Source organism: Rhinoraja longicauda, chromosome 10, assembly GCF_053455715.1.
Source record: "Rhinoraja longicauda isolate Sanriku21f chromosome 10, sRhiLon1.1, whole genome shotgun sequence".
NCBI lineage: Eukaryota > Metazoa > Chordata > Chondrichthyes > Rajiformes > Arhynchobatidae > Rhinoraja > Rhinoraja longicauda.
In genome coordinates, this window is record NC_135962.1 from 61,234,768 (window position 1) to 61,253,770 (window position 19,003).

The following is a 19,003-nucleotide window of genomic DNA, read 5'->3' on the forward strand; positions in this document are numbered from 1 at the left end:
GCCCTCCTACATGCTTCCCTTTACACTTACCCAATGCTGCAGGGCTCATTTACAACATGTTCTGCAGTTAAGCACATGGGCTGTTCCGTCAGCAACTCCTGAACACAGCGTTCACCAGCAAGGAGCAGGGCAGCAGGTTCATGGGAACACCACCCACTGCAGGTTCTCTCCAAATTACACACCACACTCTGTGGAAACATCAATGTCATTGATTCATCCCCATCAAGTCCAAATCCTGCAGCCTCCTGCCCAACAGCAGCAAGGAAGTAACATCAAAGTGAGCTTGCCGTGGTACCAATTCAGAAACAAAACTTACAGAAAATGATGTGATTGCACAGGAGAGGGTCCAGAGGAGATTTAGAAGATCGATGCCAGGATTATTAAACTGGCAATGAGGAAATATTGGGTCAGCAGAGAATGAGTAATTGAGGTCCATCAAAATGAGAAAAAGTAGCATTCATCTAAGAAAAATGGCATTGGCTTCCGACATCCCTAACTGTTCCAGTCTACCTACCCAGTTATGTGCTGGCCTGAGATGCCATGTTGTTTACCTTGGCACAGAGGGTCAAAAAGCAGGGTTGGATAAACAAAAGATTTGAAGTAAGAAGGAACTTACTTGCTGCTTTAAACCGAAGATATACACAAAATGCTGGAGTAACTCAGTGGGACAAGCAGTATCTCTGGAGAGAAGGAATGGGTGACGTTTCAGGTCAAGACCCTTCATACTGGTTAGGGATAAGGGAAGCAAGAGATATAGACCAAGATGTAGAGAGATAAAGAACAATAAATGAAAGACATGCAAAAAAGTAACAATGATAAAGGAAACAAGCCATTGTTAGCTGTTCGTTGGGTGAAAACGAGAAGCTGGTGCGACTTGGGTAGGGTAGGCATAGAGAGAGAGAGAATGCTGGGGCTACCTGAAGTGAGAGAAATCCATATTCAAACCACTGGGCTGTAAGCTGCCCAAGCAAAATATGAGATGCTGTTCCTCCAATTTATGTTTAGCCTCACTCTGACAATGGAGGAGACCGAGGACAGAAAGGTCAGTGTGGGAATGGAAAGGAGAATTAAAGTGTTTGAAGTAATTTGTACAGGATTAGAGGAGAGGTTTCAAGAGTACAGGAGTCTGGAACTCAGTGCCAGACAGCTTGGCAGTAGCAGGCCTCACTATGAACTGTGATCTGCAGGATTACAGACAGGATATAGGAAGCTGCACTCACTGCTTTAAATGACCACAACCCATAAACTCACTTCACAAAGCACAAATAAATCAACGCCCGCACCCGAGCACAGAGGAGCCACGCAGTCCCTATTAGTTGTTGGGTCTACAACTCCAGTCACTAAACACAAGGAAACAAGATCCAGGAGTACATTATAACATCAAAGTTTAATTATTTACAGGTCAGGCCAGCAGCCAGTTCACAGACACAATGTTTCCGTCTCACACAGGTGGATAGGCATTTTCAGGGCATTCCTCACTCAGCTCCACAGTGACATGAAGAGTGTCATTGTAGAATTGCCCGGTGCTGTTTGAACCCCCGAAGACCAGGAGTTTGAGGCAGGTCCCTGTGCTGCTCTGGCTCGAGCTCAGATACACCAGGCTGTGGCCTGCTCTTGGAACAGAGCAGAGATTGTGGTGGTACAGACTGCTCCAGCTGTAGGTGTCTGGGATGGAGAGAGGAACCAGTTAGTGCTAGGCGTGACGTCCTTGTTAACTCAGTATCATCACAATCTGTTAATAATGGTGACCGTATTACAAGCCCATGCAGCGCAGAAACCAGTCTACCCCTGGGCATTGGTAATGGTCTCGCTTCACAGGCTGACCCGGTTTCTCTCGATGAACAGAAGTCAAGTTTGTAGGCACTCAGAAAATACACAACAATCAACCTCAACAAAACCAGCAAACTAACTGTTGACCATAAAGGGGAAGTCAGGAGACCAGGTACCAGTTTTCATTGGTAGGTTGGTGGTAGGGTTGCCAACTATCTCACTCCCAAATAAGGGACAAGGTGACGTCACCGCCCCACGCCTCACATGACCTCACCCAGCCAGCGGCCACGTACTCCCGCTCCACCAAAGGCGGCCGCCCGGGCCGGGAGGCGGGTCGCTACGCAACCTCCATTGGGCAGCACCTGGGCCTCCGGACCTACACTGTCCGGAAGATAGGCACAGATTTTAACCAGCATCTGCAGATTTTTTTTTCCTATTACGATGTCCCGTACGGGACATGTCAATGTAGCCCAAAATACGGGATGTCCCGGCTAATACAGGACAGATGGCGACCCTAGTTGGTGGTGGAGTCGGCAGCTTCACACTCCTGGGTTACCATCTTGTCAGACCTGCCCTGGACGTAGTACATGGACGTGAGCAGGTAGAGGGCACACCAGCCCCTTTACTTCCTGACAAGGGTAAAGAGATTTGCAATGCCACTGCATACTCCAACAAACGTCTACTGGTGTACTGCAGAAAGTATCCTGACTGACTGGCTGCATCATGGCATGGTTTGACAACTCCAACGCACAGGAATGCAAGAGGCTGCAGAGAGTGCTGGACTCAGCCCAATAGTGGCATCTTAAGGTAGACATAAAATGCTGGAGTAACTCAGCGGGTCAAGCAACACCTCTGACATCACCCATTCCTTCTCTCCAGAGATGCTGCCTAACCCGCTGAGTTACTCCAGCATTTTGTGTCTACCTTCGATTTAAACCAGCATCTGCAGTGTTTTTCCTACACTCATGGCATCTTAAGACTCTTTTAGATAGGATATGCAGGAAATGGAAGTATATGGATCATGCGCAGATAGAGATCGGTTTAACTTAGCATCATGTTTGCCATAGACACTGTGGACTGAAGGGCGTGCTCCTGTGCTGTGCCATTCTGTGTATGTTGCATGTTGAACATGATCTGCCATGGTGCCACTGACAACGGACAAGAGGAGATAAATGCTCCTGTAATGGGGTGCAGAAGGACCTGGCCTCTCCCAGAGCTCTCTACATGTACCGCTTACCGTGGAAGGTAGGGAGACTCCTCAAGGAAGGCAGCAGATGAGGAGGACAAGCAGAAGAAAAGAGTTAATGACTGAATCAATGGACAAGCAGTATCTGGAGAGAAGGAATGGGCAACGTTTCGGGTCAAGACTCTTCTTCAGACTGGTTAGGAATAAGGGAAGCAAGAGATATAGACAGTGATGTGGAGAGATAAAGGACAATGAATGAAAGATATGCAATAAAGTACCAATGATAAAGGAAACAGGCTATTGTTAGCTGTTGGGTGAAAACGAGAATAGACAATCTATTGTCTGTTCTTTGTCTAACTAAACATAGCACAAAAAGTAAGGAAATTTGTGTTTGGTAGATTATTTCTTTGTTGTAACAATGCTTCTTGGCAATAAATCTTATACCGTTGGAAAGCCTGTTTATTTCCCTTTTAAATGGTGCCACATTTGTAAGGAACATGCATTTGTGGGATGAGCAGCAGAGCTGAGTATATGGGTTGCGCCCATGAAAAATTTGCCAAATCTTCTCTGCCAATGCCAAACAGCTTATTCTGCTGTTGCTATTGACTCTTGTTTTGAGCTTCTGGTACCCCCAGGTGCTGACAATCAGATGCCTGATTGGCACCTGATTGGCAGCATCTGTGAGCATGGGCCTGCTACAGTGGTCAGTAGGTGTCTGCTCCAAGAATCGGCATGCCACGTTTGACTGATCTGGATAGGGCCCGTGCGATAGGGCAACTTCAAGCTGGTGTTCCGCAAAACCAAGTTGCGGCATTATTTGGAGTGAGCCCTAGTACCATCTCCAAAGTGAAGGCCAAGTTCCATATAACGGGGGATGTCAGAGACAGGCCGTGAAGTGGGCGTCCCAAGAAGACGACACCCGAAGAAGACCGTTTTCTCACCCTGTCAGCATTTAGGAACCGTAGGCTGTCTTCTACAGATTTGCAGTCAAGGTTTGAAGGATGATATGGCCGACGGCTCTCTGCCCAGACAATTCGGAACAGACTGCACGCAGCCGATCTCCGGTCTCATAGGGCTGCCAGGAGGCCTGCCATGACTGCCCTTCACTGTCAGGCCCGTTTGCGCTGGTGTCGGCAACACGTGCACTGGAACCTGAACATGTGGAGGAACGTTATGTTCAGTGATGAGTCCAGATTCTGCCTACGACTGTTGGATCATAGGGTCAAAGTGTGGAGAAGATGCAGAGAACGCTATGCTGATTGCTGCACCGATAGAGTAACATCTTTTGGTGGAGGCAGTGTGATGGTGTGGGGCGGCATCTCCCTCACTGGAAAAACGAGGCTTGTCATCATTGGAGGCAATCTCAATGCAGAGAGATATCGAGATGAGATTCTGCAACCAGTGGCAATCCCATATCTCCACAGTCTGGGACCGAACTCTATCCTCCAAGATGACAATGCTCGCCCCCACAGAGCAGGGTTTCTCAGAGACTACCTCCAGAATTTGGGAGTGGAGAGGATGGAATGGCCTGCCAGCAGTCCTGACCTCAACCCCATTGAACACTTGTGGGATCAGCTTGGGCGTGCTGTTCGTGCCAGAGTGACCAACACAACCACGTTGGCTGACTTGCGACAAATGCTGGTTGAAGAATGGGATGCCATCCCACAACAGTGTGTGACCAGGCTGGTGACCAGCATGAGGAGGAGGTGCCAGGCTGTTGTGGCTGTGTATGGTTCTTCCACACGCTACTGAGGCTCCTGTTTATTAAATGAATAAATTGTTAAATTGCCAATATGTCTTGTTTCTTCAGACTTCAATCATCCAATCCACCAAACAACACCGAACAAGAGTCAATGGCAGAATAAGCTGTTTGGCATTGGCAGAGAAGATTTGGCAGATTTTTCATGGGCGCAACCCACATACTCAGCTCTGCTGCTCATCCCACAAATGCATGTTCCTTACAAATGTGGCAGCATTTAAAAGGGAAATAAACAGGCTTTCCAACGGTATAAGATTTATTGCCAAGAAGCATTGTTACAACAAAGAAATAATCTACCAAACACAAATTTCCTTACTTATTGTGCTATGTTTATTAGTTCCTTAGTGTTAACAATCCCCTTTCTTACACGTTGGTTACACCATGGTTGGAGGTCCATTCATTTCCGTCTAGGGATACGGGGAGGACCACCTCAAACAACCACCTCTTTGCTCAACCGACAACCAACGGAAATTGTGAAACTACAGCCACAGCTAGAATGCTGCGGAAGTCACTCAATGGGCAGACGGTCAGAATCACTGCCACCCACCACCCACCACCCACACCCAGTGAAGGGTCAGGACAGCCAGGCAGATGCGATGCTGCCTTACCTGTGTTGAAGATGAACACATCGTGCAGGGCGCCAGTCAGGTTGTAGCCACCACTTATCAGGACTTTATTATCACCCACAGGCACAGCAGCGTGGCGACTGAAACAAAAATATCTGCATTTATATAGCATCTTATGTAGCTCCCTCTACACCATCCCATCATACAGGGTCAGACAGTGACACTCCCTCGACACCGTCCCGTCACACTCCCCCCAGGGTCAGACACAGAGTGACGCTCCCTCTACACTGTCCCGTCACACACTCCCCCAGGGTCAGACACAGAGTGACCCTCCCTCTACACTGTCCCGTCACACACTCCCCCAGGGTCAGACACAGAGTGACCCTCCCTCTACACCCTCCCATCACACACTCCCCCCAGGGTCAGACACAGAGTGACCCTCCCTCTACACCGTCCCATCATACAGGGTCAGACACAGAGTGACACTCCCTCCACACCCTCCCGTCACACACTCCCCCCAGGGTCAGACAGTGACACTCCCTCCACACCCACCCGTCACACACTCCCCCAGGGTCAGACAGAGTGACCCTCCCTCAACACTGTCCCGTCACATACTCCCCCAGGGTCAGACACAGAGTGACCCTCCCTCAACACTGTCCCGTCACACACTCCCCCAGGGTCAGACAGAGTGACCCTCCCTCAACACTGTCCCGTCACACACTCCCCCAGGGTCAGACACAGAGTGACCCTCCCTCTACACTGTCCCGTCACACACTCCCCCCAGGGTCAGACACAGAGTGACCCTCCCTCCACACCGTCCCGTCACACACTCCCCCCAGGGTCAGACAGTGACACTCCCTCTACACTGTCCCGTCACACACTCCCCCAGGGTCAGACAGAGTGACCCTCCCTCAACACTGTCCCGTCACACACTCCCCCAGGGTCAGACACAGAGTGACCCTCCCTCTACACTGTCCCGTCACACACTCCCCCAGGGTCAGACACAGAGTGACCCTCCCTCTACACTGTCCCGTCACACACTCCCCCAGGGTCAGACACAGAGTGACCCTCCCTCTACACTGTCCCGTCACACACTCCCCCCAGGGTCAGACACAGAGTGACCCTCCCTCTACACTGTCCCGTCACACACTCCCCCAGGGTCGGACACAGAGTGACCCTCCCTCCACACCGTCCCGTCACACACTCCCCCCAGGGTCAGACAGTGACACTCCCTCCCGTCACACACTCCCCCAGGGTCAGACACAGAGTGACCCTCCCTCTACACCGTCCCATCACACACTCCCCAGGGTCAGACACAGAGTGACACTCCCTCTACACCGTCCCGTCACAAACTCCCAGTGCAGTCTCAATATTATACATCAGTCCCTTACGATGAGCAGACCCTGATCTCTGATAACTAACTAGCCATTGCTTCACCATGAGGTCACACACCACCTCAGGAACACAGGAACTGCTTGCCAGTTTCCACAGCCCCGTGTTTACCCAAGACAGGACCTACCATCGTGGTGCAGGAGGTCCTGGTATCTGCACATTAACATACTCCATGAAACCTAGGAGAAATGGACATGGGTTTGGGTTCAAGACAGCAGACAGGGACACCATTCTACATGAATAGAGTATTTCAATCCCTAATAATACTTAGTTAACGATCAGATTGGGTGAATGCAGGGTCTTTTACCCAGGGTAGGGGAATTGGGAACCAGAGGACATGAGATAAAAAAAGAAATTGGGGTATTGGAGGAGGGGAGATGATCCTACGGAGGTCTGGAAGCGGGTTGACCAGGGCGGCGGGAGATGTGTGCACTGGGGTTACCGCACAAAGCAGATCTCACCAACTCCCACATTCCCAATCCCAAAGCCGGCATCTCCTCACCCAGATCCAGGATGTGAAGATCATTGAGGAACACACGGCTCCGACTGCCCCCGAACAGGATCAGCTTGTCGCTCAGGAGAGTGGCAGAGTGTCTGGGGAGAGAGAGAGGGAGAGAGGGGGGGGGGGAGACATAGGCACAGTTCAGTGAGGCATGGGCAACCCCCCTGCTGCCTCTCCCCACACTCTGACTGGACAAATAGAACAGGTCTGGTGGCCTCCCCTTGTGTCACCACTCGCCCGGCTGGAGAGAGCCAGCCCCAGGCTGCCCCCCGCTGGCCATCCGTGACTGCTGCGGCGAGCTACTTACCCGCAGCGAGGCGGCGGCCTGTCGCCCATCACGATGGGCTGGTACCAGATCTCGTGCTCGGGGTTGAAGATGTACAGGGAGTTGCTGTAGATCTGCCCACCCTGGTGGGGCCGGAAGAGGCAGCCGCCAAATATAAATAGCTCCCGCTGGAAGACGGCGGCACTGTGGTAGGACAGAGAGGGAACCTTGCCCTTCCCCTATGGAAGGAAGGCAGAGGCAGTCCATTAACCCCACCTACCTCAGCTGCAGATTGGAAAGACTAGGCTTGTACTCACTGGAGTTTAGAAAGATGAGAGGGGATCTTATAGAAACGTATCAAATTATAAAAGGACTGGACAAGCTAGATGCAGGAAAAATGTTCCCCATGTTGGGGGAGTCCAGAACCAGGGGCCACACAGTCTAAGAATAAAGGGGAGGTCATTTAAAACTGAGGCGAGAAGAAACTTTTTCACCCAGAGAGTTGTGAATTTGTGGGATTCTCTGCCACAGAGGGTAGTGGAGGCCAATTCACTGGATGAATTTAAAAGAGAGTTAGATAGAGCTCTAAGGGCTAGTGGAATCAAGGGATATGGGGAGAAGGCAGGCACGGGTACTGATTGTGGATGATCAGCCATGATCACAATGAATGGCAGTGCTGGCTCGAAGGGCCAAATGGCCTCCTCCTGCACCTATTTCCTATGTTTCTATGTTTAATGCCCCGGCTCCCAACGGCACAGTTGCCGAAACCTGGCAGCACAGGACCGAGTGGGAAAGGTGGTGTACGGCGCACTGGCCTCCAGCAAATAGTGGACAGAGTACAGGAGGTGGGACATCATGATGCAGTGGTACAAATGATTGGTGACACCACACTGGGAGCGGTTCTGGTCGCCCAGCTACAGCAAGGATGTCATTATGTTGGAAAAGGCGAAGAAAAGATTCACCAGGATGTAACCGGGACTGGAGGATTTGAAATACAAGGAGAGGCTCAACAGGCTGGGCCTTTTCACATTAGATCAATAGACAATAGGTGCAGGAGGAGGCCATTTGGCCCTTTGAGCCAGCATAGCCATTCACTGTGATCATGGCTGATCATCCACAATCAGTACCCCGTGCCTGCCTTCTCCCCATATCCCTTAACTATCTTCCTCTATCTAACTCTCTGTGAATGCATCCAGAGAATTGGCTTCCACTGCCTTCCGAGGCAGAACATTCCACAGATTCACAACTCTCTGGGTGAAAAAGTTTTTCTTCATTTCTGTTCTAAATGGCCTACCCCTTATTCTTAAACTGTGGCCCCTGGTTCTGGACTCCCCCAACATCAGGAACATGTTTCCTGCATCTAGCGTGTCCAATCCCTTAATGATCTTATATGTTTCGTAGGAGGCTGAGGGGTAACCTCATGGAGGTTTATAAAATCATAAAGGACATAGATAAGGTAAATAATTATAGTCTTTTGTCCAGGATAGGAGAGACTAAAACCAGAGGATAGGTTTAAAATGAAAAAGATAGGAACCTGAGGGGCAACTTTTTCCACACAGAGGGTGGTGAGTGTATGGAATGAGCTGCTAGAGGTCATTGTGGCAGGTACTATAATTACATTCAGAAGACTATAATTACATAGATAGGAAAGATTGAAGAGTAATATATATGGGCCAAATACAGGCAAATGGGACGAGCTCTGAAGGCCGAGTTGGGCCAAAGGGCCTGTTTCCATGCTGTGTGACTGACTGCTCAGGTCAAACCATGACACAACCCACGGATGGCGGGAGGAATTTGTCAACAGAAACCAGCCTCCGCTTCTCTCGACCTGAACATCTGCAACATTTTTTGTTTAATTCCTGATCTCCTGTGGCCGCTGAACCAATGATAACCACGATGTTCAGATCATGGTGTATGTAGCATCACCCCTGCCCACACACTGCTCCCTGCTCCACACAATCCTCGCTCAGCTCCATCTCCCACAGACCCCAACCCCTCAGCCATGGTTACAACCAGTACACAGGGCTCAGTCAAAGGGCAGACACAGAATGCTGGAGTAACTCAGCGGGTCAGGCAGCATCTCTGGAGAGAAGGAATGGGTGGATGTTTCGGGTCGAGACCAACGGTCTCTCCAGCGATGCTGCCTGACCCGCTGAGTTACTCCAGCATTTTGTGTCTACCTTCGATTTTAACCAGCATCTGCAGTTTTGTTCCTACTCAGTCAAAGAGCCATTGGTTAATAGACTGCAGCAAACAATGCTCCCTCCCTCCCTCCCTGCTCTACCTCCTCCACACATGGCCTGGCCTTGGAGCGTTGCCGGTAACTTGTTTTTATTCCAGATATCTGGCACCTGTGGATTTTTTTCAATGTTGCCATTATGGCCACGTGCACCAAGATTCAGTGAAAAGATTTTTGCTTGCTATCCAATCCAATCAAATCAAACTATACACGAGTACAATCAAGCCATAAAGTTAGAGCAAAGGGAATAATACCAGAGAGCACAATTTAGTACAGCTAGAACTAGTGATGGATTTACTGGTGGAAAAGGGATTGAAAGAGTGGAGTGATTGCATCAGGTGATAGCAGATCCTCTTCAGGGGCCAGCACGTAAAGAGTTAATTGAATGGCAGAGTAAACTCGATGGGCTGAATGGCCTACTTTTGCTCTTTTGACTTATGAACTTATGAACACTCCGGCACCATCTTGCCAATGGATTTTGCTTGCTTTTAGGGATTGAGGGTGACAGAACCAGGCAGATGGAGTTAGGATACGGAACAACAAAGCCTCACTGAACAGGAATGCAGTCTTGAGGGGCTGTGCCCTCATCTTCCTGTGGCAACAGGCTCCAGGGATCAACAGCCTCCCGTTCCCGTGATCCAGAGTCAATGGCTGTCCCTACTTACAATCACCACGGACCACTTCCAGGCCAAGGTGTCCAGGATGTAGACGTTATTGAAACATTCCCCATCTTTCTTTCCCCCAAATATGTAAATCCGTTTGGCGTTGGGGTCATAGGTGGCAGAGTGGCCGCGGACACACTGGGGGATGGGGATGTTCAGCGTGGAAGTCGTTTCCAAGGGAAACCAGAAAATGTCACCATCGTCTGCAGGCAGAGAAGACCAAAAGGCAGAGGTCATTCATTCTGATTAAACCCATGAACACATCAAGTCGGTTTTGTGGTGAGGGAGGAGTGGGAAAGAAGGGAAATGAAGGGATGTGTAGGAAAAAAACTGCAGATGCTGGTTAAAATCGAAGGTAGACACAAAATGCTGGAGTAACTCAGCGAGTCAGGCAGCATCTCTGGAGAGACAGAATGTGGGATGTTTTGGGTCGTCAGGGGAGGGACAAAGATAGAATGTAGTTGGAGAGATGAGGAGAACTTCTTCAAAGTTGACATACCTATTCACAGTGCAAATCTCCTCAAGGTATGTCAACTTTGAAGAAGTTCGCCTCTTCTCTCCAACTACATCCTATCTTTGTCCCGCCCCCTCCCCTGACATCAGTCTGAAGAAGGGTGTCGACCCGAAACGTCACACATTCCTTCTCTCCCGAGATGTTGCTTGACCCGCTGAGTTACTCCAGCATTTTGTGTCTACCAGGGAAATGGAGGGAGCACTGGTCCACATTAACTCGTGGTGCAGCCTCTCCAGGATCTCGTCTCTTCCTGCCACCGTACCTCCTCTGGCATCTCTGCAGTCCTCCAATTCCAGTGTGAAATGGTTTTATCAACCGTGTTCAACAAGGGAGGGGTGCCATGGTTTGTCTTGTCAGGGTTGTGTGAGGCCAGCACCCAGGTGATCAGTCTCCAGTGCAGGCAAGCAGTGACAGGTGCATCCGCGTGATGGATAACCTCGCCCAGACACCCGTGCATTAACAACGCCCGAGGGACCATTCAGCCCACTGGCTGCTGTACCCAGGCCCTGGCAGTTAGTCAGATAAATCCCACTTCCCCCCCGTAGCCCACAGCCCTGGAGATGTTGCCCTTGTTAAAGATTGACCAGGCTGCCATTCGGTTCTTGGGAACAAAGGAGACTGAGGAACGGTTTCACAAGTATAAAAACTGTTTCTCTGTTCATTCTTGGAAGTGCAGAAGGCCGAGGGATGATCTTATGGAGGTGTATAAAATCACAAAGGGAATAGATAGGGTGACTGCATGGTCTTTTACCCAGAGTAGGGGAATCAAGAACCAGAGGACAAATATATTTAAGGAGAGAGGGGAAAGATTTTAAAGGAATCAGATGGGTAACCTTTCACTCACAGGGTGGCAGGTGTATGGAATGAGCTGCCAGAAGAAGTAGTTGAGGCGGGGACTATATCGGAATTTAAAAGATATTTGGACAGGTACATGGATAGGAACGGCTAAGAGGGATAGGGGCCAAACACAGGCAAATGGGATTGGCTTAGTTGAGCATCTTGGTCGGAGTGGACAAGTTGGGTTGGAGCACCTGTTTCCGTGCTGTATGAACTTGTTACTCCTCACTCAAGAAAAGGTTGGGGTGTGGAACTCATTGCCTGAGAGAGAAGCAAAGCTGGTAGCCGTGTCTGCGCTTAAACTGCACCTGGATGAGGCCTTGAAGAACAGCGACCTAGAGTGACCGACCAGGAGGAGGAAGCAACCTGGTCCATGTTGGGCTGGCACACACCTGCTGGGGTGAATGGTCCCCCTCCCCAGCATAAGCCCCTGGCGCTCGTCAGCAGGTGATGGCACTCACCAATCTCCAGCCTCCACAGCCCATCCTTACTGTAGCTGCCCCCTGCTCCCTCGCCTCCAATGAGAATGGCCGTGTCAGGGTCACTGAGGCACAGGGCGTGATCCCAGCGCGGGCTGGGACAAGCTGTGGACACCGACACACCTGCATCAGCCCTCAGCTCAGGTATACACACCTGCATCAACCCTCAGCTCAGGTACACACACCTGCATCAGCCCTCAGCTCAGGTACACACACCTGCATCAGGCCTCAGCTCAGGTACACACACCTGAACCACCAGCCCTCAGCTCAGGTAAACACACCTGCACCAGCCCTCAGCTCAGAGTGAAATGTGAGAGTGCGCTGCAGAGGCACGTCACCATCCTCCCAGTGGAGAGGTCCAGTAGATGGGGAGATGGCCTCATCACAGCCTGCGGGACTGAGGGAGCCCAGAGAACATGCCTCTCACACGTGACAGACAGTGTGGAAGGGTTCTCTTCCAGCTACCCATACAGTCCTTGTCCGAGGCATGTGTGACACACCCTCAGACGCCTGCAACTGAGCTATTTCACTCCTTAATACCCTTCTCCACCTATCCAAAGGTTCCAGCAGTGACAGTAGTTTTCCCAGAGTGCTCACTCTCCTTCCTGTGATGCGGATTCTCCCGGGAGCTCCTCCTTGCCATCCAATGCTAATCATAGACATCAAGAGAATCAGGTGTGTGTCGGGGCTCCACTCAGTAACTCTCGGTGCCGAGTCTGCAGTTTCCAGCACCGTGCTGAGATGGGCATTGGAGCCAGGCCGATTGCTCACCTCACCTCCCTTCCCTTCCCTTCCCTTCCCTTCCCTTCCCTTCCCTTCCCTTCCCTTCCCTTCCCTTCCCTTCCCTTCCCTTCCCTCCCCTCCCCTCCCCTCCCCTCCCCTCCCCTCCCCTCCTCCCCTCCTCCCCTCCTCCCCCCCCTCCCTCCCTCCCTCCCTCCCTCCCTCCCTCCCCTCCCCTCCCCTCCCCTCCCCTCCCCTCCCCTCCCCTCCCCCCCCTCCCCTCCCTCCCTCCCTCCCTCCCAGCTAAAGACCGCTGAAAGTTTGCAGCTCAAGGTTTACTCACTGTGCAGCCTCCTCTCATCCGAGTCGATCTCTGGAATAGAACAGCAAGCCTCAGTCACCAGCGCTATCACACCAACACCTCATAAGTGATAGGAGCAGAATTAGGCCATTCGGCCCATCAAGTCCACTCCGCCATTCAATTATGGCTGATCTATCTCTCCCTCCTAACCCCATTCTCCTGCCTTCTCCCCATAACCCCTGACACTTGCACTAATCAAGAATCTAGCTATCTCTGCCATAAAAATATCCATCGACAGCCTCTACAGCCTTCTATGGCAAAGAATTTCACAGATTCACAACCCTCTGACTAAAGAAATTCCTCCTTATCTCCTTCCTAAAGGAACGTCGTTTAATTCTGAGGCTATGACCTCTAGTCCGAGACTCTCCCACTAGTGGAAACATCTTCTCCACGTGCAAAGATCTCAGCTGACAGCAGCTTCCTGAGGCAGCAGCGGTGGTGACCCTGGATGGCTTCAACCTCCCATCCCCCCTCCCACCACCAAATGGTGGCAAGATCCTCACCCAACCCTGTCCTCCTGTGGTTATGGGGAGAGAGTTACAGGTTCCCATCTTGCTGTGTGGGACATCACCACCACCAATTGAAGGCTTTGCCTCCTTGTTCCAGAACGTCATCCTTTCCTCCCCAGCAGTATGGCATCTTGCTGTTCCCACCACTGAAACATCCAGTCCCTTCAAGCCTTCATGTTTTATTTGCCCCCTTTCCCCACCTACTAATGCCGAGAGTCTAGATTCTCCTCTGTAGTTTTCTTTGGACCAGGCAGATGTGGCAGCATTTGTACTGAGCCACATTGTGAGCTAGGGCAGAAACAGAATACAGTGCAGCACAGGCCCACAATGCGTGCTGAACATGATGCCAAGGCCAACACTGATCAGTCTGCACATAACCCATACCCCTGTTTATCAAAAACTTTTAAACACCACTATTGTATCTGCTTCCATCAGCACCCCTGCCAGCGTGCTCCAGGCACCCACCACTCTGTGTAACAAACTTGCCCCGCACGGATCCTTGAAGCAAGCTGTGAGCTTCACCTGTCTCCTCCTCCCCCTCCTCATGCTGCTGCTGTGTGGGTCCAGTGGCCTTTGACGGAGTGAAGAAAGGTTCTGTAGGACACCACGGTTCCTTCTCGGCCTTTGGTAGGTCCACACGCAGGCTCCTCCCGTGCTGGGTGGCAGTCAGACCCGGCTGTGGAGGGAAGGGTAGCATCAGCCCAGGACTAACCCACACACCCTCCCCCAGACATGGCACGGCACGGCACAGCTCAGGCCCACCAGTGGGTTCACAGCTAACCCACCTTCCCGCAGAGACAGAGACAGACAGAGCAGGTAACAACCCATGCACATCTCCCAACCTACCTCATTGTGGACCCTACACATTTTGTTTTAAATTGGGAGTTTCTCCATAACCAACGGTATTAAACAGTAACACTATATTCTGCATTCTGCCATTATTCTCTTTGCATAACTTGTTGTACTTGTATGTGGTCTGATTTAGTCTAGTTTATTGTTTTGCAAACTTGTTGTACTTGTGTGTGGTCTGATTTAGTCTAGTTTATTGTCACGTGTACCAAGGTACGGTGATGTTTTTTTGTTGCAAGCTATCCAATAAGCGAAAGACTATGACTACAATCAAGCCAACCGCAATACTAATGTACATAAGGTCATAAAGGATAGGAGTAGAATTAGGCCATTCGGCCCATCAAGTCTACTCCGCCATTCAATCATGGCTGATCTATCTCTCCTTCCTAACTCCATTCTCCTGCCTTCTCCCCATCACCTCTGATACCCGTACTGATCAAGAGTCTGAATCTACAGTAGAGTGGTGAGCATGCAAACAAAGTGTTTCCACTGTAGCTTGGTACACATAACATTCATAGATCAATACCAATTGCAAGCCCCTGTAACTTACCACCGGAGGGAAGCTGGGAGTCAGCGGAGAGATGTCGTCCATCAGATCAGCCAGGACAGCATCCAGGGCCCGGTGAGGTTGGGCAGGGAACACCGGAGTGCTGCTCATGAAGCCACTTCCCACCTCCTGCCAGGAACAAGACACACGCTCACACTTCCAAACATCCCCTGCCCTGCGTCCCACCACCAGGAAAGGATGCCGCTTGACACACACAGACTGCCTGGGTGAGGGCTCCCATTCCCAAGGAGCAGCCAAATAAAGAGAGCTCCGCAGAGTGAGTTAGAAAAAAACTGCATATGCTGGTTAAAATCAAAGGTAGACACAAAATGCTGGAGTAACTCAGCGGGTCAGACCGCATCTCGGGAGAGTTGCTGCCTGACATGCTGAGATACTCCAGCATTTTGTGTCCACCCAGAGTGGGTGCAGACACAAGCTGTGTTTACGTTCTAATTTGTAAAAGACACACTGAACTAGAATTGAAGGAGAAAAGATGGCATAGATCCAAAGAAAGAGTGCAACATGAGGTTAATTTGAACACTCCAAATCACGAGAAGTATAAATTGCCTCAGGCCATGCTGCATGCTGCTAAGGATTTACCGTAATCACGGAAGATGGTCACAGAATGTTGGAGAAACTCAGCGGGACAGGCAGCATCTTAATCACACCTCAAAACCAATTAAGTACTTTGGAAGAATATCCAATGTCTTTTAATCAAAGCTGCGGGGTGACCTGATTGAGGTATATAAAATTACGAAGGCATATTTTGGGCAGATAGAATCTTTTTCCCGTGGTAGGGGTATAGGAGACAAGAGGGGATGGGTTTAAAGCAAAAGGAAGGTGTTTTAAAGGAGATCTGTGGGGCAAGTTGTTGCCAGAGGTGGTGGAATCAGACACAACCACTACATTTAAGAGACATTTCGAGATACCTGAATAGGCAAGGTATAGAAGTGTACAAACCTAATGTGGAGAAATGCCTTTAGCATAGATGGGCAAAGAGGTCAGCTGGGACGAAGGGCCTGGTTCTGTGCAGTACGTCTATATAATGTTAGGATTTTGTAAGAACATTTCCTTTGAAGTAAGTTTGGGTATTCAGGACTGACAGGAATACGAGATGGAGGGGAAAGAATTGCTGACTGCAGATATTCAATCCAGTTGCAATAAATCCCACAAGCCTGCACCGTTTCAGTGGCAGTCCGTGAGGCGGCGAGGAACGCTGAACGAGCTTTGCCAATGGGCAAGCAGAAAGCAAGTCTGCCCTTCACAGGTCCATCGACAGCACCTTCTCTTCAAGAATCAAAGGGCAGCAACAAATCCCAATCCAGCCCCTCGAGCACAAATGCAGGCTGACCTTCCGGTGCAGTTTGTGAGTGACGCCCCTCTAACCAGGGACTGTGCCCAGGGGTCTCCCTCTCCCCTACAGTCGGGGGGGGGGGGGGGGGGGGTATTGCCAGAGCAGTGTCTGTGACAGCAGAGCCCCCTCCTCCACAAAGGAGCGCCCATGCCTCGCAAGTGACACGAGGCGAGTGCTCGGGGTGGCCCCTACCTGTCCGCTGAGGACCAAAGCCAGTGTGGCCCCAGCCTGGGCACTGGCAGCAGCAGTCAGCTCACTCCTCCACTCCCCCTGCCACACCAGGCACCTGCAGAGGGACAGACCAAGGCCACACCAGTCACGGCAAAGGCCAGCACACCACATCTTCACACACACACAGTCAGCCCTGCACCAACCCCGTTCGCAACCCAAATATTGGGATGTGTGCAGTAATATAGGGGTGCGTGCATTAATATCGGGGCGACTGCAGTAATATTGGGGTGCGTGCAGTAATATTGGGATGCGTGCAGTAATATAGGGGTGTGTGCAGTAATATTGGGGTGATTGCAGTAATATTAATAATAATAATAATAATGCATTACATTTATATAGCGCTTTTCAAACACTCAAAGACGCTTTACAGGGATTTCTAGAACATAGAGAAGTGAATAAATAGATAAATAAGTAAACGAACAGAGAAAGGAGACAGAAGGGGTAATATTGGGGTGAGTGCATTAATATTGGGGTGATTGCTGTAATATTGGGGTGACTGCAGTAATATTGGGGTGAGTGCAGCAATGTTGGGGTGCGTGCAGTAATGTGGGGTGAGTGCAGTAATATAGTCAAGTCAAGTCAAGTCAATTTATTTGTATAGCACATTTAAAAACAACCCACGTTGACCAAAGTGCTGTACATCTGACCAGGAAAAAAAAGAAACATACAGTGGCAGGCAGCCAAACACAACGGCGCGGCCATCTTGAACAAAATGTTAATTCAATCACCCACAGTCCAACAACAAAAGCACTAAACAGGCACCCAAAATTACCCAACCCCAAAAACCCCCCAAAACACAGTCCAACAATAAAAGCATTAAATAGGCATTCAAATCACACACCCCAAAACCCCCAAAAACACAGTCCAACAATAAAAGCATCAAACAGGCACTCAAACCACCCAACCCCAAAAACACACAAAAAAGAAACATCCATCAAAGAAACATCCATCACAGTGAGTCTCCTCCAGTCCTCTCTCTCCTCACTGTGATGGAAGGCCACAATGTCTTTCCCTTCTCCCGCTGTGCCTCGCCCGCAGTCAGGTTGTTGTGGTTGCAGGCCGCACCGGACGGTCCACAGCGGGCCAAGCCCAAGGCGCGTCGCGTCGCAGCCGCTCCCGCAGCCTCCGAAGACGGCCGGCTCCGCTGTGCATAGGGGTGAGTGCAGCAATGTTGGGGTGCATGCAGTAATAGACAATAGACAATAGACAATAGGTGCAGGAGTAGGCCATTCAGCCCTTCGAGCCAGCACCGCCATTCAATGCGATCATGGCTGATCACTATCAATCAGTACCCCGTTCCTGCCTTCTCCCCATACCCCCTCACTCCGCTATCCTTAAGAGCTCTATCCAGCTCTCTCTTGAAAGCATCCAACGAACTGGCCTCCACTGCCTTCTGAGGCAGAGAATTCCACACCTTCACCACCCTCTGACTGAAAAAGTTCTTCCTCATCTCCGTTCTAAATGGCCTACCCCTTATTCTCAAACTGTGGCCCCTTGTTCTGGACTCCCCCAACATTGGGAACATGTTATCTGCCTCTAATGTGTCCAATCCCCTAATTATCTTATATGTTTCAATAAGATCCCCCCTCATCCTTCTAAATTCCAGTGTATACAAGCCCAATCGCTCCAGCCTTTCAACATACGACAGTCCCGCCATTCCGGGAATTAATCTAGTGAACCTACGCTGCACGCCCTCCATAGCAAGAATATCCTTCCTCAAATTTGGAGACCAAAACTGCACACAGTACTCCAGGTGCGGTCTCACCAGGGCCCGGTACAACTGTAGAAGGACCTCTTTGCTCCTATACTCAACTCCTCTTGTTACGAAGGCCAACATTCCATTGGCTTTCTTCACTGCCTGCTGAACCTGCATGCTTCCTTTCATTGACTGATGCACTAGGACACCCAGATCTCGTTGAACTCCCCCTCCTCCTAACTTGACACCATTCAGATAATAATCTGCCTTTCTATTCTTACTTCCAAAGTGAATAACCTCACACTTATCTACATTAAACTGCATCTGCCATGTATCCGCCCACTCACACAACCTGTCCAGGTCACCCTGCAGCCTTATTGCATCTTCCTCACAATTCACACTACCCCCCAACTTAGTATCATCTGCAAATTTGCTAATGGTACTTTTAATCCCTTCGTCTAAGTCATTAATGTATATCGTAAATAGCTGGGGTCCCAGCACCGAACCTTGCGGTACCCCACTGGTCACTGCCTGCCATTCCGAAAGGGACCCATTTATCCCCACT

General features: G+C 50.3%; 1 protein-coding gene across 1 annotated transcript; it reads right to left on the reverse strand.

Moving 5' to 3' along the window:
- Positions 1–1,441: 1,441 nt before the first annotated feature.
- On the reverse strand, positions 1,442–16,853 carry LOC144597542 (uncharacterized). Its single transcript, XM_078407022.1, has 11 exons — positions 16,704–16,853; positions 15,161–15,286; positions 14,227–14,437; positions 13,235–13,297; positions 12,154–12,276; positions 10,345–10,544; positions 7,483–7,679; positions 7,116–7,267; positions 6,801–6,852; positions 5,324–5,421; positions 1,442–1,665 (listed from the first exon to the last, which is right to left on the reverse strand). The coding sequence occupies exons 1-11, from the start codon at positions 16,851–16,853 to the stop codon at positions 1,442–1,444; spliced, it is 1,596 nt and encodes a 531-aa protein (XP_078263148.1).
- Positions 16,854–19,003: the final 2,150 nt, after the last annotated feature.

Excerpts from the sequence above, each read along its gene's own strand:
- LOC144597542 (XM_078407022.1), bottom strand. The coding sequence starts at position 16,853 with ATGTGGTGTGCTGGCCTTTGCCGTGACTGGTGTGGCCTTGGTCTGTCC. Across the intron at positions 10,545-12,153 it reads GCTGTGGAGGCTGGAGATTG|ACGATGGTGACATTTTCTGG; the intron begins GTGAGTGCCATC and ends CTCTGCCTGCAG. Across the intron at positions 1,666-5,323 it reads TGTGTTCATCTTCAACACAG|ACACCTACAGCTGGAGCAGT; the intron begins GTAAGGCAGCAT and ends TCTCCATCCCAG.